Source organism: Vulpes vulpes, chromosome 6 (genome assembly GCF_048418805.1).
Source record: "Vulpes vulpes isolate BD-2025 chromosome 6, VulVul3, whole genome shotgun sequence".
Classification (NCBI taxonomy): Eukaryota; Metazoa; Chordata; class Mammalia; order Carnivora; family Canidae; genus Vulpes; species Vulpes vulpes.
In genome coordinates, this window is record NC_132785.1 from 16,473,802 (window position 1) to 16,498,362 (window position 24,561).

The 24,561-nt window shown below is 35.8% G+C and overlaps 1 protein-coding gene across 14 annotated transcripts in view; it reads left to right on the top strand.

Moving 5' to 3' along the window:
• The window catches only part of TDRD3 (tudor domain containing 3), a 160,902-nt gene extending 136,641 nt beyond the window's left edge, over positions 1-24,261 (top strand). For 11 of the 14 annotated variants that reach the window (XR_012001996.1, XM_072760665.1, XM_072760667.1 and 8 more), the window contains 2 exons: positions 19,152-19,277; positions 24,008-24,261. Coding sequence is in view for 10 of the 14 variants with exons in the window: in XM_072760665.1 (XP_072616766.1) it covers positions 19,152-19,277; positions 24,008-24,080 (199 nt within the window). In the remaining 4 variants the exon portion in view is untranslated. Of the gene's footprint in view, positions 1-15,109; positions 15,202-19,151; positions 19,278-24,007 lie in introns of all 14 variants that reach the window. The other 3 variants (XR_012001997.1, XR_012001995.1, XR_012001998.1) reach the window with 1 other exon arrangement.
• Positions 24,262-24,561: the final 300 nt, after the last annotated feature.

The window sequence follows — 24,561 nt, forward strand, 5'->3', positions numbered from 1 at the left end:
GCTATATTATTTTTAAAGCAACTCAAAATGACTTAATTCCTTTTGCTTGTCCTTATGTCATCCCCATATTAGAATTTCTTATTCTTCTGCATGCTTCAGAGTTAAGTATTCTAAGAATATAAAACCAGTCTAGTTAAATTAATTTCACAGTGAAGTGTGGATTACTCCTACCCCCTCTTACCCTTCACATGCCAACCTTTCTCCTTTAATCTTCTCAGAATTATGTGCTTAGAAATGTCAAGAAATCTAATGCATGGGACGTTCAGATAGTGTTGAGAAGAAAGGTTTTTGGCAGAGGGAGGTCCTTTAAATCCTGTATCCAGATCACTCCTGCATGAGTTAATAAGGTTGACTGGGAAAATGGGAATATGATTGTGCCTCTAGTCCTTTTTTTTCCTCTATGGGAAAGGAGATTGAAATAGTTCAGAATTTAAAAGTTCTTCAGGTGTCTCTCTGAAAACCAAGATCCTTAGCTTGAGAAATAATCTTAGAGAGACGAAACAAGGGATTTAATAGGCATTTCTTTGGCCAGTCTTTGAGTTATATCTGACGAGGCCATCTTTGCTTCCCACCAAAGTAAGTTCTAGCCCACCTTCAGCCAAACTACATTTATAATGCCTGTAATCTTTATTGGGTGCTTGATTTATGGAGGCTATGTGGAGCTAAGGAAGAAAGAGAACTTGCGTCTGGATCACATCTGGTTCCAGATCAAAGGCTCTTTGAGGGCATAAAAAAGACCTTATATATCTACTTGGTCCAGCCCTCCTCATAATCTCAGAATGCTTGATCTGGCTATGTGTAAATAATAGTAATAATAGCCGTGAACTGCTTGCCATTAATGCCTAATTATCATGGAGCACAATAACAGTTAATCATGCCATGATTAGATTAACTTACAGATTTATTTTATTTTATTTATTTTATTTTATTTTATTTTATTTTATTATTTTATTTTATTTTATTTTTACAGCCTTGAACCGTTGACTTACGCTCAATATGGTTTCTTGCTGAAGTAGCAGTGTCATCTTTCATTACTAAAAATGAGAGAGAAATATTGAACTCTAGTAGTATTCAAATACAAATTGAAACAATTAAGTGCAGTGTTAAATGTATAAGTTAATGGGAAAAAATTAGATAATGCTCATGCTGGCAAAGGTGCAGGGATGTGAGTACTCATACTTTGATGATGGCAGTGTAAATTGATGTGGCCCTTCTGATTTTACTAAATCTTAAAAGTGTTCATACCCTTTAAATCAATAATCCAACAGTTAATCTCTTCTAGGGAAAGAACAAAGGAAATAAGCTAATTTCTGAGAGATGATTGGAGCATTGTGATAATAGTAAAAACTAGAAGTTACCTAAATGCCTAACAATAAGAGAATGTTAAAATAAGTGATCTCCCAACTCCTAGATGAAGTATTTCACAGCTGTGTTGAAAAATCATTATGAAGGCTGTAATATCATGGGAAATACTTATGATGACTGAATGAAAGTAATGTATAGATTTGAATGAGAATATACTGAGTGGTTTAGCGTAGTAGAATTATGTACACTCTTAAGTATGTGTATACATACTTTTTTCGATTTTATAAACTCTGTAATTTTGTATTACATTTTTAACTTGAAAAAGTAAAAACAAGGAAAATAAAATAGTAAGAAGAAAGTTGTTCATAACTCAGGAATTTTAGTCTTTAAAAAAAACCTCAAAATTTGCAAAAAGATATGAAAATATGGGAGGAGAAAGATGAGATAAAATATCACCTTTCAATTTTAATTTTGCCTTTTCCTTCAATGGTTTTTCATGATAAAATACTGTGAGCCTTAAACTTGTTCCTGTCTATCATTAGTAAATGAAATACCCCCACAACTAAACAAAGTCTTATCACCTGCTCTCACTCTATCCATACAACCTATTTCCCAATTCCTTGCAATATTCTCCCTTAGTTATACTGTTCCCAAAATGCTTACACATCTTCAGAATCTAGTCTTTTCCAAGTGCTTTCATATGCAGAGCAAAATAAATTTTTCCTATGAAATGTTTCTTTAATCTGTACTTACCATTCATGGTTTCAGAAATATGTTACTATATAGTTATATTTTGTTTGACTCTTCATCCCTTTTTAGTATTTGATATATTTTTAAAATATTAAATATAAAGTGAAATTTTATATTTGAGGTTTTCCTATTATCATTTCAAGTATATATCAGTCTATTCCAAAAATCCTTTTTTGAGCACTTATTATGTGGCTTTATCTCTCCACCCAGAACAGTGCTGGACACATTTCCTTATAATGATTATGTGCTAGAAAATGGAAATGCATAGATGAGCAATCTCTGCTCTCAAGGAGTCACAGACTAGCAGAGGAGCCCAGCAAATAAACCAACATCTCTTTATCATGAACAGAGCACAGAATACCTAACTGAGTCGGGAACTGGCTCATGGAAGAATCAATATCTTCTCTGACCATCCTATTCAAAAGCAGCAGTGAGCCATCACACAAACTCTCTAACCCCTTTGCCCTGCTTTATTTTCTGCATATCTTGTTCCTGCCTCCAACTCCTAAGTGAAATCAGTGTGAGAACAGAACTCTGTCTCAGCTAATACTTGGGCGTTCAGAACAGCACTGAAAAATAAGGCACCCTCAATTAAATATTTGTTAAATCTGGATGACTGAAGTTTAATGTGAGTCTTGAAAGTCTGGAAGGGCAGTTAGTTAGGACTTAGGTTTGGGGGAAAAGGGAGGAAAGAGAGAAGTCAGGGAAATTCTAGAGGGCATGGTAGAACGAGGTATATTTGGCAACAGTATAGATGGGTGTAGTAAATGTCAGTAGATGAGACTGCATAGGCAGGTGGGGTCAAAGTGTGGAGAGGAAGGTGGGTTATGCTAAGAAGTTTGAATTTCATCCCTCACAATAGGGATGAAAAGACTGAAACACTGTGTGCACTAGAATGTCACGATGTGATCTTTGCTTTAAGAGATAATTGCCCTAGTGGCTCAGTCGGTTAAGCATCTGCCTTCAGCTCAGGTCATGATCTCCAGGGTCCTGGGATCAAGCCCCTTGTCAGACTTCCCCCTCACCCCCCCCCCTCAAATAAATAAAATCTTTTAGAAAGAGAGAAATTATTGCCCTAGTATAGAAAATGGGTTTCAGAAAGAGAGCATGTAGACCAGGTATAAGAGTTAAGGCGAGTGGTAAGGATGTTGGAGTCATCAGAGTTTAGGCAAAGGTAAAGAGTATAGATGAGCCTGCCTAGAGCAAGTATGCAAAAAGAGAAAGCCAAGGAATGGGATCAGACTTTGGGGGAATTTCACAGTTAAGGGGTGGGAAGGGGCACTGAGAAGCTGTAGCCAGAGAGGACAGCAGGTATGGGTGCTGAATCCATATCTAATGCTGGAAACATCAAGAAAGATAAGAACTGAAAAGTACCTGTTGGGTTTGGCAATCAATAGGTGATTGGCAACTATAGAATGCATTTCCAGTGGAATGCTGCATGTGTATCGCAACTTATGGTTTCTTGTGAAATAAGAAAATGAAGTGTAGGCTACTTTTAAGATCTTGGTTGTGAAGATGAAAAGTATAGAGGATGAAAATAAAGAGTAAAAGAACTCAGGGTAAAAACTCAAGCCTATTTACGTCAAAGGCATAGTGAAGCAAAGAGAGAAGGAGAGGTTGTGAAAATAGGAGTAAAGATTTTTAAAAACCCAGGCCATGATAAGAAAGTGGGGCACAGTCACATGTGACTTTGAGTATGTGAGGAACACTAGCGAGAGGAGGAGAAAGAAGTAAACATAGGTGTGGTGAGGTTAAATTGTTGGGTTTCATGGAAGGAAGCTAAATAATTCTAATGAACTCTTTTTTTTCTGTGAAGTAAAAGCAGGTCATCAGTTGAAAGTAAATGAGGTCAAGAATAGGAGAGGAATTTTGAAGAGAAAAGTAAGGATTTAGGAAATGCCCAGGAACATGGCAGATGGAATTGACCAAGAATGTATTTTCACAGCAAAAGTTTTCAACCCTTAGTAGAAATCATGTGGAAAACATACTGTGAGAATTCATTCTCAGTTTCAAGTCTTTTAGTAGCTACAAGAAAAGTTTAAATGGATGTACAAATGGGAAGAATTTTCCGTGTTTATTAAACAGAAACTAATAGTTAACCCCTAGCCAGTCTTCAGTAGAGGGCCTCACTAGGAACCTGATATTTGAAAGTCTACATAATGACTATATTATTGCCCTACAGCTTCAGCATAATTCAGTCCCAGAAAATGTTCTGTGAGGGTGGGCACTTATGCCTAAACCATTAACATTAATATAATCCTAGGAATATTACCAAAGTTTGGGAGCTTCTTTACAACTTCATACCACGTACTGAGTGATATAGTAGATAGATAGAAATGTTAATTAGGTACTTGAACATTCTAAGACCCATTGTGTGTGTGTGTGACCATGCACGGAAGCACATGAAAGATACCAATGTTTAGAAAGCTGTGATAGTTACTAAATTGTTCGATTAGAGAACAAAATAAGGTAGGAAATTAAAAAAAAAAATAAAACTTAAATCTCATGAGACCTCATCTATCTGTTGACCTATCTATTACTGACTCATTCATGGAGAGAGATTTTCCTAACACTATTAAATGAGGAATTTTTTTTTCAATGCTCTTCTAAATTTTTTCTTAACACTTATAAAGAGTTGTTCCCTACTAGCTATAAAACAAAATCCAAATAAGAAATTAGGTAATCCTGTTAAGAACATATGCTCTTCATGATCATAGAGTTAATTTATCAATTATCATGGAATGCTCTTATTCTGGCATTGAAGAAGATAACTCTTAATGGACATACCACACGACAGTATTGATAAAGTTTCTAAAAGGGTCTAAACAACATTTGGTCTCTCACTGAGACCAGAGACAGCTTAGAAAAATAGTCTGTCTGAAAGTTTATGCTTCTGAATGTGATAACACTGAAACAAACAGAGAAGCATAATACTATGAGGTTTATCAAATTATGAAATTAGGGAATATCTCTTGTTTAAAATGTATTATATAGTTATCAATTCTTAGGTAAAGTTAGAACATTTACAATTAAGTATACAACAGAATTATTTGTGTTAATCTAAGCTTCTGAGGATAAATATCTTGGAACATGTAATAGTTTGTATTGGTACATTTTACTGCTTTGTTATACTTTCCTTCTCAGTAGTCATGTTCTCTGGGGAGTTAATACTCCTTATCTGTAGATAGCAAGATGGGGAACGTTAACTCAAATGAATTTTACAAAGACAATTACTATATTTGGGAAGCTGGTAAGATTTGCCCCAGTAAAGAAGATTGCTTCTGGGTTTCTTTCTTCATTGGAAGAAAAATGAACATGTTGCTAATTGTGACTGGATTTCTTAGCCTCTTTTTATATTATATCGGTTATTAACACCAATAACTGTAAGAATCACTTTGGAAATGTAAAGTGCCTCCTAAAGGCTCATTTAGCATTGTGTGTTAGGTTTTCAGCCTCTCAAAATCACTAGGATAATATAGTCAAATTGCTCGACTCAAAGCAGTGGAAGAAAAACTGTTTATGCTTTATGTGGCATTATAAAGAATAGAACTTTACACTTGTGAAGTAGTAATAATAGTGCACTTTATTGAACACTTAATTTTGCAGCCAACATTAGTCTAAGCTCTTTACTTCCATTAATTCATTTAAAGTATAGTAGCTGTTTATGGAGAGTGTAGCCATCTCAGGGCTGTTTGTTCCCTCAGTTGAGTCCTTCAGAGTAGATAACATTATGGATAATTTGTGTTTTACAATAAGAATGGTAGCACCCAAATGTTATTATATCTACTTTATTAATTTCCTGATGTGTTTAAAATGCAAGTGAGGTGGAAAGCACTTGATTTTGATCTATTTATATAAATCTCGAAGAGGTTTCACATGATCAATCTAATTCTGTCAGCCTCTGCATCCACTGGGATGTGCTGAGAGACCAACATAACCTGGGCAAGATATATAACCTTTGTTAACCTCACTTTTGTTTTCTCTTCTGAAAAATAGTAATAAAAAATATGCAATTTGATAGGGTCATTGAAAAGATCATAGTAGCTGCTCAGTAAACATTTTGTTCAGTCACTAAATAATTGAAATGCTTGGCAGATAGGTCCTTAATTACTGTTGGCACCACTTCTTTAGTTTTCCTTCAAAGCTTTGGAAAGAGCAGCTTCCGTTATTGTCCATCTCTTCAAAGTAATGTTTGTTGGCCCCGGACTGCAACATCAGCAGTTGCTGATTGGAACTTTCAAATCAAGAGTTGGGTATCCATCCCAAATTATCTCTCTTACAGGGAAATCCAAACTGCTTCTTTGCACCATCCTTTTCTTTAAATTAATTCCTTTTTCTTTTATATTTCCTTTTAAAACTTTCTTTTCTATTATAATGTTGCTAGTATAATGAACTTCTCTATTAGGATTCTTAAAATGCAGGCGTAAAATAAAAATCCATAAATCTTTTTAAGTAAGTGAGTTTTTCCCACAAAATGAAAGAGCTGTGTTCCTTCAAGCTAATAGTATTGCCTGCAAAGTTATAAAAATTTCCATCACTTTCTTTATGCAAAACCATTTTTCTTCACACTTTTGAAGTACTGTTTGTAGCAGCCTTCATAAATTGGTGACTTCCGTCCTAGCTCTGACACAAAGCTGTTCAGCCCACCCTGCTGTCAGCGTACCTGCTGCTTGACATTGACAGGACTCTTGTCGAAACCAGGGATTGCATAAATTAGTGTTTAACCCTGGACGGGCTTTTCTCCTCATTTTGATTCAGCTTTTAAAAGACTGTCATGTTCTTATTCATAGATAATGAAAGTGGAATTTGACTACCATCATACACTTTAGAACTTTCAGGGTTTATAAACTGTTAAGAATATCCTAAACTTTCCTAGTCTTACTTTTCAACAAGCCTTAATTATCCTCAGTTTTACAAATTCCTGTACAATAATGACATCATCACTGATTGTCTACTGTCCTTTTCTTCTAGTCCAGAGGATCTACTTGCCTTAGTTTTGTTTTTTGTTTTTGTTAAGATTTTATTTATTTATTCATGAAAGACACAGAGAGAGAGAGGCAGAGGCACAGGCAGAGGGAGAAGCAGGATCACGCCCTGGGTTGAAGGTGGCGCTAAACCGCTAAGCCACTGGGGCTGCCCTGTTTTAGTTTTTTAATAAGCAGCTTACGTTGTGGTGGGGAGGGATGAGGTGGAGGAGAGAAGAAAAGAGTTTTAAGTTGCATAAGGGAGTATACTTTAAGTAATCTTATGGCTGAATTTAGAATTTTTAAAAAGTTAGTTGTTTCACCTTAATACTTTTCAGAAAAGTACATATTAAATGTTTGAAAAACCTAAGAAAATCTTTTGACTGTAATACTTCCTAGCTTGTCATTGTTCCACTGTGGCTCTATGGAACAGAGAGGAATAGCGTCATTCTTGTACAAGGAAAACAAAACACATATTTAATAGAAACAAACATTTATTATGTTCTCCCTTTGTGTAAGATAATAAGCAAATTACTCTCAAAAGTATATTATCAGTTTCCCTAGCCTGCCTTGAACATCTAAGACAGGGTTCCTCAATTTCAGTAAACCTAGATAGTATTATGGGAAATTATAATATGTTTAATAGACTCAATTAAATTGGGTGACATATGGTCTGATTTTCCTTTACCTGAGTTGACAGAGATAAGTTCTCTCCCTTATTATTCTTGGAGAAAATCTTTGTGATGCCTTTCTCTTTCTTCAACCATCAAAAATGATTGAGAGGGTCTCCTAAACTCGGAAAGAGAATGATTTTTTTTTTAAAGAAAAAGCTAACTCCTCATATACTGAACATTTTGAAATCTCAACATGAGGAAAAGAAATCTATAAATTTAAGCATACTGAGAGTAATTTACATTTCGATAACACCAAGATGATATGTTATTTCTCTACTAAGTATTGAGGTAAAGGGGAAGAAATGGTTGAGAATGTGAAGATTAGAATCCTTCTCTTTAGAACTTGATTATAATTGGAACACTTACACACAGGCACCTTGTATAATGACCTGCATTAATTGGTGTAATATCTACAAGAACCCTATGAAATAATTTTTGTGTTCCCATTTTATACACAAGGAAGATTACAAATACTAGCTTCAGAGTCATGAAGTAACTTGTCTACAGTCATTGAGCTAGTAAGTCACAGAGCTGATATTTAAGTTTTGGACTCATTGACACCACAGTACGTGATTTTACATTTTACCTGTAAATGAAGATTAATGATACCAAACTACTTGAGGATTTTCATGGGAGTTTAATGAAATTGTGTATATAAAAATATTCAGCATTGCAGTAAGCTTGTGCTCAGTATGTGGTATACTTTTTTGATTAAGGTATCTTTCAAACATTTAGCTCATTCAATTTTAATTCTCATGAATTTAGAGAATTTTAAATGGATGAAGACATATGTGGGTAGAAGTATCAGCTTATATTTCTGAGGAGGCTAGGCAGTATTTCACATAGGGCAGGGAAAAAATCAACCTATTCCTTTCACCTACTATTCTGTTGCTAAGAGAGTTTAATCTCATACCGAGACCCCCTTTTCATCTTCTAAATTCCCTCAAATCTAGTTTCAATATTAAACTAATATTTTATTTTTTTTAATAATTTATTTTTTTATTGGTGTTCAATTTGCCAACATACAGAATAACACCCAGTGCTCATCCCATCAAGTGCCCCCCTCAGTACCCGTCACCCATTCACCCCCATCCCCCGCCCTCCTCCCCTTCCACCACCCCTATTAAACTAATATTTTAGCCATCTATTTAGGTCTTACCCTTTTAGATGATAGTCCTCTAGTTTTCAGTATGCAAAAAATAAATAAAATAACTTGTCAGAAAAACTGACTTAATATTATAGTTACTCAGAGTATACCAGTGATAAATCTGTGCCAAAATAATATCTTTCATTAGTGTATGGATTTCAACTGTACTTAAATTTGAGATTTTGATTGGGGAAATAATTATTTCAAATACAGAATGACATAGACCTAGGAGTAGGTTGTAAGGATTTTGCTTGATGACAAGCGCAATATGAACAAGCAGTGATTGAGCAGCTGCTAAAAACATTAAAACAAGGTTAGATTACATTAATAGATTTATTTTTTTAATATTTATTTATTCCTGAGAGACACAGAGAGAAGCAGAGACTAGACAGAGGGAGAAGCAGGTTCCTCACAGGGAGCCCGATGTGGGACTCGGTCCCTGGACCAGGATCATGCCCTGAGCCAAAGGCAGAGGCTCAACCACTGAGCCAGTCAGGTGTCCCAGATTACATTAATAGATTTATATAGAGTTTGCTTATCATGGGAAATAATAGTATTATGTTCCAAGCAGACCCTACTTGAAATATTGTTCTGAAAACTAGGTTACATGGAAGAGTAAATATTAAAATACATAAAGGAACAAAACGATCAAGATGATGGGAGATTCTGGAAATAATGGTATTTGACAAGTGATTCCAGGAGCTGAGTCTTTGGATTCTAGAAAATAGACGAAAGAGAGATATAATGCTTTTTTTAAAGTAGCTTAAAATCTTTCATATGGCAAAAGAAACAGGCTCAATGAGAAAATGTAAGTGGAAATGTAGATTTGTCCTTTCTTGTGCAGGACAGAGGTGGAGTTGGCTGCTAGAGGAAGCCTGAGTTCCAACAGAGTTCTCTGAGGGGGTAGGTGGTTCTTGTACTGCAGACATCAGATCACTGACTCCTGGACTACTTCACATTTCTAAAACTGGCTTTGTTAGCTAGCCTGTTAATTGATTAGGGTTTCTAAATATCTGTTAACATTATGTTTCACTAAAGGGAAATATTTTTAGTACGTTATGCAGACTTTGTTATTATGGGTTTTTAGGTGTGAATGGAATTCAAATGCAAAAATGATGTTCACCACATTGGGTGCTATCTGCTTTAAGATTTAAATGTTTAACTCTTTTCCTTTTAGTCTTATTTTCCTTTACTTTCACTAAAGGGGTGAAAACATCAGCAATGATTTTGTTTCTGTGTTATTAGGCATGACTATCTTTTTCTTATAGTTATATCAAGCATGTCAAGTCACGTGTCCCATCCCCACTCCAACCCTTCGTGCTTTTTAAAGAGCTGACCTATATTTTATCAATTTGACATGGAGATTTTTTTCTATCTTTGTTTCTTAAATCTGTATTACAGGTCACTGTAGCATGCCTTAACTATTTGTCTCAGGTGGTCAGTTACATAATGTGCATCAGGCTGACTTTTAGAGTAAGAAGTGGTCTGGCATGATGGTGCAGTAATTATTACTTTCAGAGAAAGAATGAGTTAACCTATCTTAAATTATGTTATATTAGCCTGCCCATTTAAGATGTAAAAATGATATAAATTATGAGAAGTGAAATGATTAACCACTTGTGATTAGTGCTCATATGTCTTAACCATAAAATATTCTAAAACATATTTCTTCATTTAGCATATTTGAGAAAGCAGTTGCTTTTGCAAAGATAATTAGTGGGCATTGACCTGAAAACATAGTAACAGGGATAGATAGGCATTTTCTGTTATTAATCATTTTGCTGTACTTCCACTTTTTAAATAGTGTTTCTAACTGGTCCCTTTTTATAGCATTTACCAAAATTTCAAGGATATAATCTAAAGGCAAGATAGATATTCAAAGAGGCTGATCATGTTAACTTATTTTTGGCTTCCTCTTAAAATATTCAGATTTTATGCAAATAGTGTCTATAACTTTTGATTGATTTAAAAAATGCTTCTTTGCTAATTTCCTCCCCTTTTTTGGTTCTATTTGCCCTTTTTCTCTATAATTGAACAAAAAGACTTCCTCTCAAAGAAATAAAACCAGGGGTAACAACAGAGTGATTTAGAATATTAAAGTACTGGTTTTAGTGTATAGATAATTTTTTTTAATTACCATAGAAATAAGAGGAAAGCAGATGGCAAGAATCTTTCTCCTTGCACTGACTCTTTCATTTGTTTTCAGTGGCTCTTCCACTTTCCTTATCTGTCCAAAGCAATTTGAGGAGTACTCTAGCAACAAACTTCCTGAATTTTAGCAAAGTCTGTGATTCTAGGTAGTTTAACAAAGTGGGCCATGTATATTATATTGCCAAAGAGTTACTTACTTTAGAATAATAGGCAGTTTAAAGGCTTATTTGATAAACGCTTCTCAGGTATTACTTCATATGGTTCCCCATGTAAACCTATGAGTTCATTACTGTTTTCTGTGTAAGAAAATTGAGACCAAGAGAAATTGAGTAACATGCCTAGAAGTGGTGGAGTCTAAACTCAGACTCAGATCTGACCAAAGAGACTGAGGGCTCAAATACCAATGTATCTCTCAAGGAAATCTTTGAGTAGATTGGCATATCTGGAAACAGGATGTGCTCCCTGCCTTGATTTCTGGGCAACCTTAGAATCTATTTAACCTTTAGCTAAAACAGCCAATGAGTTTGAGAGAGGTATACATTCTTATGACATTCTTTGGACTTTACTATAGTATTTCAAAAAAGATTATGACCAGTAAATGATGTTTATGCTAGGACAGAGGCTTCAGGGCAGAGGCCATACCATTTACTTAAAAATGATCTTAAGCTAACCATTAGAAAAAATTAAAACTATCTGAAACAAAATATGTAAATATATACTATGTGATGCTATGGAAAGAATTTTGGAACAAACAGTCCAGGGCTCTTATTCAGGCATAGCCACTTACATAACTTTGTGTAAATTACCCTGAGCCTTAATTTCTTCATATGTAGAATGATGTGCTTAAGTAATTCAAAACATCGTTGGAAGGATTAAATGAGATATAATACAAAATGCCAAACACATAGTGGAATAAACATTCATTCCCTTTTTCTGTATTCCAAGTTGTAAGCAAACTCAGGTGTGTTTTTGCATAAGAGACAATCTGTATTTTTATCATTTGCAATTTGTTAAGGGTAACATGTTTACTAGTCTCTTTTTCATATTCTTGTAGTAAAAATAAGGAAGAAGTGTAGTTGTAGTTCAATTTCCTTGAGTGCCTAAGCTGCCAAAAATAGCTTGTTTATTCTGTTTTGAAGAGTGGATGGTGTTAATGATATTAGGGGAAGGACTGTGATAAATAGTACTGTGTTTGCTATGCTGTCAATTAAACAAACATCCAGCGTTCTTTTATGTTCAAGTTCAGTTGTCACTCAGGCTTTGCATTGGTTGGCAGAGCATAGAGTAGAATCCTTGTACTAGGTATTCACATGATTTCCTAGTATCTTCCAGAATCATCAACAGTTTCAATTTTTTTTATAGATTTTTTATTTTTTTAAAGATTTTTTATTTATTTGTTCATAGAGACACAGAAAGAAAGAGAGAGAGAGGCAGAGACACAGGCAGAGGAAGAAGCAGGCTCCATGCAGGGAGCCTGATGTGGGACTTGATCCGGGGTCTCCAGGATCACACCCTGGGCTGCAGGCAGCGCTAAACCGCTGTGCCACCGGGGCTGCCCAATAGTTTCAATTTTTATGTAACTCTAGAAAATGTAGTTTTTTCTGAAAGGAGAAAATCAGAACCATATTGAAATGTCTCCTGAAATCCTGCATGATACAGGAATGAAAACATTGTATTCTATCAGCCATACATTTTAGGATAGTTGTTTAGTAATTAGATTTTTTTTTTTTTGGTCTTGAATCATTGTTTATCTTTTCTGCTATAAAATATGTTGATATAAATATTTAAATAAAATATTCTAGGACATGGTACATATTAAAGAGATGATCTTAGATCCACTGATTATAATTCCCCATTGTATTTTATTCTCAAATGGTATTTTATTCAAAGTTTCAAAGACAAGGAAATTAGTCTATCATAAAATTTACTTATTTTGGTTATACATAATGACTTTCTCTTATGTTAATGAAACCTGAGATTTTTTTCCCACTTAGGTATGGAAGGTGAGTTTTTTTTTTTTATCAAGTGAGACATTTAGTTCATAGAAGTCAAAAGAAGGGTTTAGATTTTCTCTGTGATAGAAAGTAAAAGTGAAAAGGCCTCTGAACTCAGTCAGAGGCCTACGTTCTGGTTCCTATTCTTCCATCAGCTTACTTTCTTGTATTAATCAAGTCAGTCAATCCAGCTAGTTCCTAGTGTACAGCAGAGGTTGAAATGGGGGGGAGGGGTTAATTTTTGTAGTTTAGGGAGTTACAGAGCTGGAGGGACTGAGGAAGAGCAAGTCAAGGTGATACTGCTTGCATACACTCACTCTAACCTAGGCCCACCTATTTTATATTGAAACTCTATATAAAATTTCATATGAAAGAAGAACATTTACCCAAAATACAAATAATAATATTCTTTAAAAATTTAATCTGCTCAATCAGGTTATCTCCAATTTCCCCTTCCAGTTTTGAAATCTGTTATAACTGTATTCCTCACCCTCATTACTTGGAAGCAAGGTGAAGGGCAGACAGGACTATGAATCAGAAGACCTCTGTTTTAGCTCAGGTGGTGGTACTACTTACTTGAGCAAATAATAGTTTCTTAGTTATTTGGATTACTCTTCATTACAGAAACTTCCTGTTTTACAGTTTGTGGTTCCAGGCTACCACAAGCCTGGTTTACTTTGTCATAGAGCTATAAATATTCATTTGGAGCATATTTTTTAAGATAAATTGGTAAAGTTCAGTGTTGATCATAATACATGATTCTTTTGGGCACAGATTTTATCCATAAACTTCACAGAAAATAAAAGCCAATCCAGCTTTTGCTTTCAACTTTAAGTTACTCCAATATAGTAGGATATTAGTATAATTTATCTAAAATAGATTACTTAAGAATATTTTAAGTTCTACTTTTAGGGTCCATTATGTGATTTTTTTGTTTTGTTTTTGGATGGGACAGAGTTACTTTATTTCGCTGTTTGGACTGAAATATAAAATCAAAGGTCAAAGTTTTTCAGTGAGGACAAAGAGGAAATGTTATGAATATCCAAGGTATAATCAAAATTAAGTACAGCCTAGAACCAATTCAGAAAGCTCAATAAACTTCAAAGTGGTTTTCACACATTAATTAATTCTCATGGCATCCCAAGGATGAAAGAAACTTAATTGTCATATCCTAGTTACTGATAACCACAGAAAGAAGAATCTGAATGGATTGAAAATGTGCCAATTTAAATAAGGCAGGTCAAGAAATATTTCATCAAATACTAAGGACCTACCTTATCACCAGCACTCTACAAGGCACAAAGTATCCCACTGACATCGCCTATTTTACTGCCTGTTTTTTTTTTTTTTTTAAACAGACTTCGGTGGGTTTTTTTAGAGCAGTTTTAGATTCCTCTGAAAGGAGGGTACAGAGACTTCTCATATGCTCCCTGCCCTGCCGCACATGTAGCCCCCATATTACCAACATCCCTGCCAGAGCAATGCATTTGCTGTCATTGATAAATCTACGTTGACACCTTATTGCCCGGAGTCCATAGCTTACATTAGGATTCAGCAGGTTTGGGCAAATGTGTAATAACACATATTTACCGTAATAGTATCATAACAGAATGGTTTCACTGCCCTAAAAATTCCCTCTGCTCTGCCTCTTCATCCTTCTGTTCCCCATAACCTTGGGCAACCACTAATCTTTTCATTACCTCCGTATTTTCCCCTTTATTATATGATGTTTTGGGAAAGAAGTTTGTCTTTCACTTTGGCCTAGGTGTTGTATTAAAATTAGTTTATATTTCTATAAACTGACTACACAAGCTCACCAGGCAGGTAAAAGGTAGCCTGAAAATTCAGAGTGAGTAGCTAATCTGTGAATCACTGAAGGAGATAACTACTCGTGAGTATTTCATTGTTCAAAATATCCTAAATGTCAAGGCCCAGTGTTGAGAGGACATGATATACATTTCATATGCTTGATCATGTATTTTTATAACTACAAACTGTTAGAAGGAACTGACTAGAAGAAACATTACTAGATTATGCACAAAATAGCTATTAAAGGACGTATCACAATATTAAGTTTTTTCTAAGTTCCTTTTTTTTTTTTTTTTTTTTTTTTTTTTTGTGAAGAGAATGGCCATCCCTGCTTCCTACTCTCAGCAACCGAATAATCTCTGATTGTCTCCTCAGAGTTACAGCTGTGGGAAAATCCTGAAGAAATGGTAATTTAAGACAAGATAATATGAATGTGTCACTGGCACAGAGGAAAATGTAGCATTGTGGACAAATAGAGGCCCCCGCCCCCAGCAAAAATTCCATAGAGATTTGGGTCAGCGTTTAAGGCCTTAGAGGCAGAGGCAGAAGAAATGTTCCAAAGGAAAAAGTGGAAGGGTGGCAAACCCAAACTTCTTGAATTTCAGAATTATTTTCCAATCTACCCTGGCACTTCAGAGTAGGAGGTTTATCCTCCTTACTCGGGGCCCTGTTAGCATTAGAACTGGATAATTCTTTGTTGCCTGGGTTTTTTTTTTTTTTTAAAGAGAGATTTCATTTCTGTTTATATATTCATGAGAGACAGGGAGAGAGAGAGAGGCAGAGACACAGGCAGAGGGAGAAGCAGGCTCCGTACAGGGAACCCGACGTGGGACTCGATCCTGGGACTCTAGGATCACGCGCTGGGCTCAAGGCAGATGGCTTAACAGCTGAGCCACCCAGGTGTCCCGTTGCCTGGGGTGTCCCGTTGCCGTTGTTGATGCTTAGCAGCACCCCTGGTCTCCACCCCTTAGATGTAGCAATTCCCCCACTCCCTGTCCCCTCAGTTTGTAACAGTCAAAAATATCTCTAGACCCACGAGATGCCAATAGCACCCCTCAGATGTGTCTCCAGACAATGGGTAATGTCTCTTAGGGGGTAAAATCACCCCCAGTTGAGAACCACCGATCTAGCACTTTCCTTAAAATACTGGTTTGTATGCTTAATTGCACTTCACCTTGAAGAATAGAGAACCCAGCTTCTATTTAAATGTTACATATCTTTTACTGAGGTATGCTCCAGGTTCCAAGTGACTGATTTACAATGAGCTTTTGTACCACAGCTCATTTATAAATGAGGAAGTATGTATTTGTGTTCTCACTCCAGGTATAGTACGCTAATGAGAGAATGAAGGGGATACACAGAAAAGATATTGTGACCCGTCAGACGTGTTTTATAGATGAAGTTGTACATCTCCTTTTTACATTGGTGCTGGGACTTTTTTGTTTTCTTCAAAATATTTCATTCATGCTTGATGTCACAATGATTATTGCATTTTGTATCATCTCATTAAAAGGAGCAATACGCTAGTAAGTATTGGTATGAAAAGATGGTGCATAAATATTCAAATATTAGTTATTTAGTATTTTTGAACCAGGTTTAGGTGGACAAAAATTTGAGTCCCAATAACTAGTTCTGAATCTCAAATGTTGGGTGAAGATAATATGGATCAGTTTCATTTTATGAAAGTTATCACAAGTTTTTTAAAGACTCTTACCTGAGAGTCAGAAACAAAATGGCCCTGGTCTGTACTCTTCCTTGAATAAGCTCTGTGACATGGGAAAGTGAGCTCACCTCTCAGGGCTTAGAGATTCCTCATCTGTCAGGTCTAAGGCAAGGGACAGACCATATGGCCTTCCAGGACTATGCCAGCTCAAACACAGTGTCAGATTTTTAAAAATATGTTCATGAACTATAAAATTAATAATTTTTTTTTTAGTTTTAAATCCGTTACAGAGTAGCAATACATAAAGGAAGGAGATAAGTTAGAAGGAAGAACCAGGTATAAATGTCATTCGTTCAAAGATGACTCCAAATATACTCACCTATTAAGTTGAGCTGTGTATTATATAAAATGGAAAGGTACTCCTTCAGTGCTAAAAATTACTAGCTGTGGACTATAGGAAGTAGTTTCTGTGGGTGACCAGGTTTGCCCTCAAGTATTCTGCAAGAGGAATATTTAAAAGTTAAAAAAGCAAGATTGTGCCTTTGACAATAACTGAAAACCAAGCTGTCAGAACCATTTTTATTTTTTGCTTCTACTTTGTATAAAAAGATTGTGAAGACATCAAATAATGTGAAAGAAATCTCATGGTCAGTCATCTTTATAAAACTATTTAATTGGCTCTGGCTGGTATAGTCTGTGAATCTTTTAAACACAGTAGAGACAGCTTTTCAAATAGCTATGTCATATTATATAAATCCAGCTCACTCTCTCAGCAAATGTAGTTTCCTACCTTTAACAGTGTTTTTTTATTGATAAAGTATAGATTTTTAGATGTCCTCTGACCAGTGCTGCAGCTGGGTGTGAAGAAAAAAAATTTTTGATTCTAATTCCTGAAATACTTACTTCATCTACTACAGTAGCAAATATGTTTTCATTCTTCTTAGTTAATATGCAAAGCTTCAAATGTTGTCATATGTCATAAAATTAAATAGCTCCTTTTCAAATTTAGCTATAATATTTGACAGTCATCATTCAGAACAGTGGCCAGAATAATAAAAAATAATTCTCTCCTTTCCCGAACACTTTTTAATTTTTCTTACTGCATTTAATTGCTTTACTAAATTATAGACATAATATCTGACACTTCTAACCATTTTGAGATTGGTTATTAATGAAAGGGGCATAGAGAAAGGAGAGCTAATCTGGAAGTTTGTCTCTAAAATGCAGTTATTGAGTGGTGTCAATATATGGTCAAATTTCTCCATTCTCTTATTTAAGTGATGATGGCCCCTTAAGGATGTCATTAATTTGGGGCTGTTGGTTTATTTCTTTGACATGCAGACTGAGATGTAAAGATTTAAGCAGTTGCATTTGAATCGAAACCCAGGTTTGCCTTAGAAGTATCAGGGCAAAGTCACAAAGTTTTCCTGGGCTTCAGTGTCCTTTGTATAAAATTGAAATAATGATTCTTTCTTACAAATACCTTGGAGGATGCCTAATAATGAGAGTTATGTTCGTGCTAAATATTAAATATCATTTCTAAATGATAGGGTTTGATCAAATTATCTTAGCATCTTTCTGCTTCTCTCAGGTAAAATTGCAGTAGTTGGATCTGTAAAATTTGAAAAATAGAACTCAGTCTTTTATAACTTCTTATGTTATTAATAGGGTTAAAGGAAAGCAATCTTTTGGGAAAGACCCAGAGATAATGTGAGGAGGAGGAAGAAGAGGGATACATTTTCAAAATGATGCAAATTATTGTGCTCTGATAATTCAGTTGGAATTTAAACCCTACTTTTGAAATAGATGCTGTTTCTTTCATAAACAAAACTGAGAGCCAATTTTTTTCTGTCTTTAAAAGGGAACATACTTCATAGCTGCATTAATTTCAAAATACTAAAATAACAGGGTGGCAGCACTCAGTAAGAAACCAGTGTGGCTTTGGCTACATTTCTGTTGCTTCTAAGTTCTTTTCAAATATTATAATTAACTGTATTCTTTCTGCTGTTTAATCTGCTTATCCTAATTTTCCATGCTATTCCTCAAGCTGATAGATGTATCCCCTCAGTAAGAAAGAAAATGAGAAGAAAATAGTTTGTGTCTTACTGTGCCGATTGCTATGTCTTGCATGAAGCTTTCTTTATATGTAAATTGTATTTCCTCCTCATTCCAATCCATTATTTTTTCCTGTCTCTAGATGTAAGGTTCTTAACGATGTTGGAGATTTCATCAGATGAGGACAGACAGCTGGTGAACGTTCTCTGGCTCTTCAACCCCTTTTCCGTATCTTACCAAAATCCCTTTCCATGACAAATACCTAGAAATATTTAGAAGTCCAAATATTCAGGAAAATTTTTGTTATAATGCTTGCTTTTTTGTGATTTCACCCCCTTGTGTCAAGTCATTTGGTGAGATAATCATGCTATTATGTGGAAATAGTTTCCTTTTCTTGAATTAAATTTGATTCTAATCTTACCACTGTCAAGTTCATTCTTCTGTTATCAAGGACCAAAAGAGTTTTAACAATGTCCCCCTTTTTTTTCCCTTCCCCTTGCTTCCCTCTGTTATAAAAGTTGACAGATGTGAATCCCAGGGCAGCTTAAGAGGCATATCAAAATCGGCACCATAAAGTATTTAACTTAGGAAACTTGTAGCTATTCTGAACGTGTTTAAATCACTACTCTTTACAAATAGGAGGAAGAAGGCACCTATGACCAAACGCTTGAGTTCCGTAGAGGAGGTGATGGCCAGCCAAGAAGATCCACTCGGCCCACCCAGCAGTTTTACCAACCTCCCCGGGCCCGGAACTAATATGAGAAGGTAAAATAGGCATTGTGAGATGGTTTCCGTATAAAGAACAATGCTATTTACGTTGAATATGTGGGTCCAATTGTTAATATTTTGTAATAATATAATAGAAAAAAACGGATGTTTCACACCTTTCAATTATAAAGTATGTAAGATTATGCCATAGTTACAAGCTACTTTTCCACCAAGCCTTTCCCCACAAATGCTACCTGTAATGCCCTTTTTTCTCTGTACCCACACTCTTCTATGGGAGGTGATACCAATCAGTAAAATGTCTTTAACTTTGAAAGCAGGAAGAAAATAAAAGGAAACAAAGGATAATCACCAACTTGTATAATTGAGTTTTTTATTGTTTAATTAATTCCGATCCTTTTTAGAAAGAGGAAATGTTTCATATTATATTTTCAGGAGTTGGGTGAAAATAATGTGATTGCTTACAGAGATGGGGTTTGGGGGCCCTATGCTATCGATCCAGAAACTTTCATCTTAGAGTTTCAGAGAGTTGCTCTCTGAAAATCATTTTCAATAGGAAGGATGAGAAATATAACGAAGAAGTCAGGATATTATGAGACCAATCTAAAGCATCTCATTTTGATCAACAAAGACCTTCTTTTTTTAATGTTATTAGGAGGAAATACTTTTGTCATCTTTAGTAACGTTTCTATTTTTTCATTATGTCCAGACTTTTGAATATTTTCAGAGTTTTCCAGTTACAGCTTTTGTTATATATTACTATAAAGACTATGAGAGTATTTTAGACCTAAATATTTCTTTTTTTCTGAGTCTCTTCTCAGTAGCAAGACAATTGAGAATTTTTAAGAAACTGTTCTCAATTTCTCATTTCAGCTATTCATTTTGCAAAGGCTGTTATCCATATTGTATTTTCCCCCTACTAAGTGACCCTCTCAATTTTTCAAACCAGCTGTAAGTTTTTAGTGCTTGGAATGCAGCTAGTCTGAATTGAGATGTGCTATAACTGAAAAATACATATCAGATTTTAAAGACTTAGGTAAAAAAAAATAAAATATCAGTAATTTGTATTCTGTATTGAAATAAGAATATTTCTGATCAGTTGGATTAAATATGTTATTAAAGTTAATTTCCCCATTTGTATTTTTTTTTTAAGTGACTAATGGAAAATTTAAAATTGCCCATGTGTCTCCCATTGTATTTGTGCTGGGCAGCACTGTCCCGGAGTCTTAGATGTCCTTCAGTTTTCCCCAAACTCCTTCACTGGTTGCAAATTAGCTCTGCCATCCTAAGTGAAGGAATGTTTTCTACTATGTTCTAGTCCTTAGCTCCTTATGTAGCAGCCTGCCAGGAGTGGAGGTCTCATGTTAACTCGACTTCCGTTTTACCTGAGCCGGCCAGCGTTGCATCTTCTTCATCTCATCAACTGGCTTTTCTTTGTGCTTAATACAAGGCCATCATGTAAACAGACGTGACCTACTGTCCACAGTACTATAGAAGGACTATTCACGACTTTGGGCATTTTTCTGTAGCAAGCACTGACCAAAGCAGAATCAAAGTACATGTAGGGACCTTCACAACTTTCCATTGTGCCAGACTGAACGCTCACTTTTAACATATATTCAGCATGCTTACAATTAAATCACTCTCAGGGCGAATGAAAACTGAAAATTCCCTCTTAGCTTTCCAAGCATGTCTAAATTGGTTAATCAAGGTTTTAAAATAAGGGGGAAGGTTCTCAGCTCCCTGATTGCTATAGGGCAGTGTTTGCCTAACAGGAGATGCAGGACTAGGACTTGTCCGTGATATCGTGAGGCTGCAGAAGAGAAGCCGTATAGGGCCTGAAGTAGAGGCGAGTTGGGGAGCGGGAAGTAAGGCTGTAGCCTGAAGGCTGGAACTACATCCTCTCCACCCTTTGGTTTTTCTTCCATACGTTTTCTAGATTAGGCTTCCATGGAAAATTTCCTCTGAAAAAGAATGTACTGCTTCAAGTAAATCAGAAACCATAGCTCCGTGGTAATTGTAGCTCATCAATATCTAATACCACAATGCAGGCTGCCCCCAATCAGCTGAAACATCACAACATTAGTGGTTTTCTGTTTTCTCTGAGTTAAAACATCCCATTTTTCCCAGATGCTTGCTTCAAATTGTACTGTTGATGGGAGAGATGTGTGACAGAGATGTTGGATTCCTGACATTGATAAGAAGATTAATTTTGCTGCACTGCATGGGGGATAAATGGCGGGGGGGGGGGGCAGTCTTGTGATGTTATCACTAAGGAAACCCCTCCCTGCAAAATTTACTCTGAAAAATAAATAAGTAAAACACATATGCTCTTGGTTGAAAAAAAATTTTTAATTTTTATTCAAACATCAAAAATTATGAAGTAGAATTCTTTTTTTTAATATACTGCCTTTGAATGAGAGGTTCACCAGTATTAAGAATTACTCTTCTTGTTCTTGTCACACAACCAATGTTATTTTCTTCTTGAGAGAAAAGATATTTTTGTTTCCTCATTACTGGTTTCCATTAATTCAAGTGTTAAAAAAAAGAAGATATCCATTGTAGCCTGCCATTTGACTTCCAGCAAATATAAGTATGAATTCTAATATATGCTGAAATTTTTTGTAGGTTTTGTTATCTAAAATTATTCAAGATAGTAAGAAACACTTAAGGCACTTTCTATTCTCACTTAAAAACTGTAATTTCATAGTCATACTTTTTTTTTTTATAATGTTTTGGGTACTTTGCTAGGTGATGAATGACACATAGTACCTGTTCAGTCAGTGTTTATTAAATAAGTATATTTTCATAAAGTTCTTGGTTTGTAATTTACACATTCTTTGATTGTCCTAAAAAGTTTTCTTTACAAGCCCTCTATCCCACCACCACCTCCCCACATGCACATACATACGTCACCCGAAGTGGAGAAGGAGTTGGATTCTATTTGGTCTTGGTACTAAGCATATCATCAGTGACTAGCAAAAGCAAGAGATACCTGGGAGTCCAAGCTAGGTGTCGGGGAGCAATGTGGGGAAATAGGACCCAGTATGAGACTTGAGGAGAGAGGGCCCAAACTCCAAACTTTTAGTTCCTGCACTTGTCATAATTGTCCCAGATAACTCAGAAATATGTGTAGCTATGGACAGAGGAATTATACATAGTTCTTTAATCAGTGAAACTGACCCAAATTGCATGCATTTGAAGAGGTTTCTGACATGATTGGAGTCCTGGGAACCAGATCCCAACTAGTAGGGGCAGGCATCGGGAATCAATTTGAAGCTTCATTGTCAGGGTAGGGTAGAGATGTCTGAGGAAATTCTAAAGGCCAAGGAACACTTAAAGAAGGGAAGAAGCTGAGGTCACAGCAAGTAGCTTCCAGTGGCAACAGTAGCATATGTGAACCCAAACAGTAGATGTTTAACATAGTTACTGGTGGTGACACAAGAGTGCGGCTTTAGCTGCATTAAGAGTTTGGTGTGTTTGGTGGCCATAAACTTCTGAATGAGAGTAATATGATCAAAATTAAGCTTAGGCTATATTGCTGCCGTATGTAGAGTGGATTACAGCCCCAGGAGGGAAGGACACTAAGAATGTATTGCTGTAGCCCAGTTGAGGAGTCCTGCTGTGAAAAGAGAAGTAGGAGGCCTGTGTGGGAAGACTCTGTGAGACACATCAGCATGAAGCCCCCTGGGGCCACCAAAGTTAAGACTCAACGGGGAAAGCAGTTTAATAAATGTTGAGTCGCTTTGAATATTCCGTTCTAGTTTCTTATTTGTCGAGAGACCCATCTTCACAATTTCACATATCAATGTGAAACCTTGAAACCAAGAGCCACGCATAGACTACTATATAAATGTCATGACTTTATTTCTAAAATCCAGGTTTTGACACCATTTTCACCTAGTAAAAGATACTTTTTTAAATGTCTTTTTAAAAAAAAAAAAAAACAATCTGGTCGAGCGTCCCTTTGTAAAACTTTTCAAATCAAGGTCAGAGAAATGATTGCTATAAAGATAGCTGTCACAGAACCCCCTGGTGCCAGCAGGATAGGCATTATGTGAGGATAACAGTACCCAGAGCTCTTCACTTTCCTAGCAGGGGACTATTTACTTCTGAAGACATATGAGCTGTTTATATGCAGCCCAGGGCACTCTGCTGGGCCCTGCCAAGCATTCGTTCATGCATGCAGCTGGAACACGACTATGGCAGACAGGCTTCTCTCCCCTTCTCTTAGCTCTTTCTGTTGTCACCATTCAAGGTGGTTCAACTAGAGTGATGCCCGGTAAAGGTTGGGAGCAGACAGGAGCGGGTAATAGGCTTACATAAATTACCATGCAGACTAAACTGGTCCAAAAGTGTTCAAAGGGGAAATGGAGGTAGGTAGGATGGGGAGAAGCAGCCCACTGGCAGACTGCAGCTTTTCCAGGTCATCCTGTGTTAAATACCGTGTAGTTAATTCAAATTCCTGAAGTTGACATGCCAGCAATAATGAGGCTCACAATGACAGAGATGTACTCTTAAGAATTTCTAGAAGACAAATTACTTTGAAAGATTTGCTTTAAAAAAAAAAAGATTTGCTTTTTGTTTATATATTGATTTATAGAAATTATGTTTATAATTAGACAGCAGTGTCCACTTGATTATACTTGAGATCTATTAATATTTATTACCAATGCTTACATTCACATATGTTTCAGCAGAAGTGTATCATGACTACAGAAAAGCCAATTTGAGGATTCAATCTCACTTTCCTCTTCTCTTTTAAATAGAGTCTTTGTGAAGAAAGGAGCCATTGACTGGTCAAAACCTGTTGATAGACTTCCTACTTTCCCTCCAGAATAAGGTGCAGCCGTGATGAATATTACTATTGGAGAATCGAAAAGCAGATTTTAGAGGGGAGAAAAATCCAACTAACGCGAAGAATGGGAAAAAAAAAATACTAAGTTAAGTAAAGCAAGTACCTTTTACCAGTGAAAGAGAATTTTTTCTTCTGCCATCAATAAAACCAATGCGCTGTTATATACATTGTTTTACTGTATGTTTTATTTGCTGAACAGTATCTTTCTTGTTGGTCTGGTGTTAACCCCATAGTATAGAATAGAACAGCAGTCCCAGGATACTGAAGTCCTCCCCACCACTATTATCAGAGAATAAACTGACTGACACAGCTGGCCACGTTTCCTGCAAAAACAACCTGCAACTGGATAGCAGTTCTTAGTAAGGTGAGAGCTGCTAAGTACGATAGGAAAACATATTTAATGTTTGAATATACTGTTTTTAGCATTCTGCTAGCTTTTTCAAGTGTAATCCAATCCAAAACCAG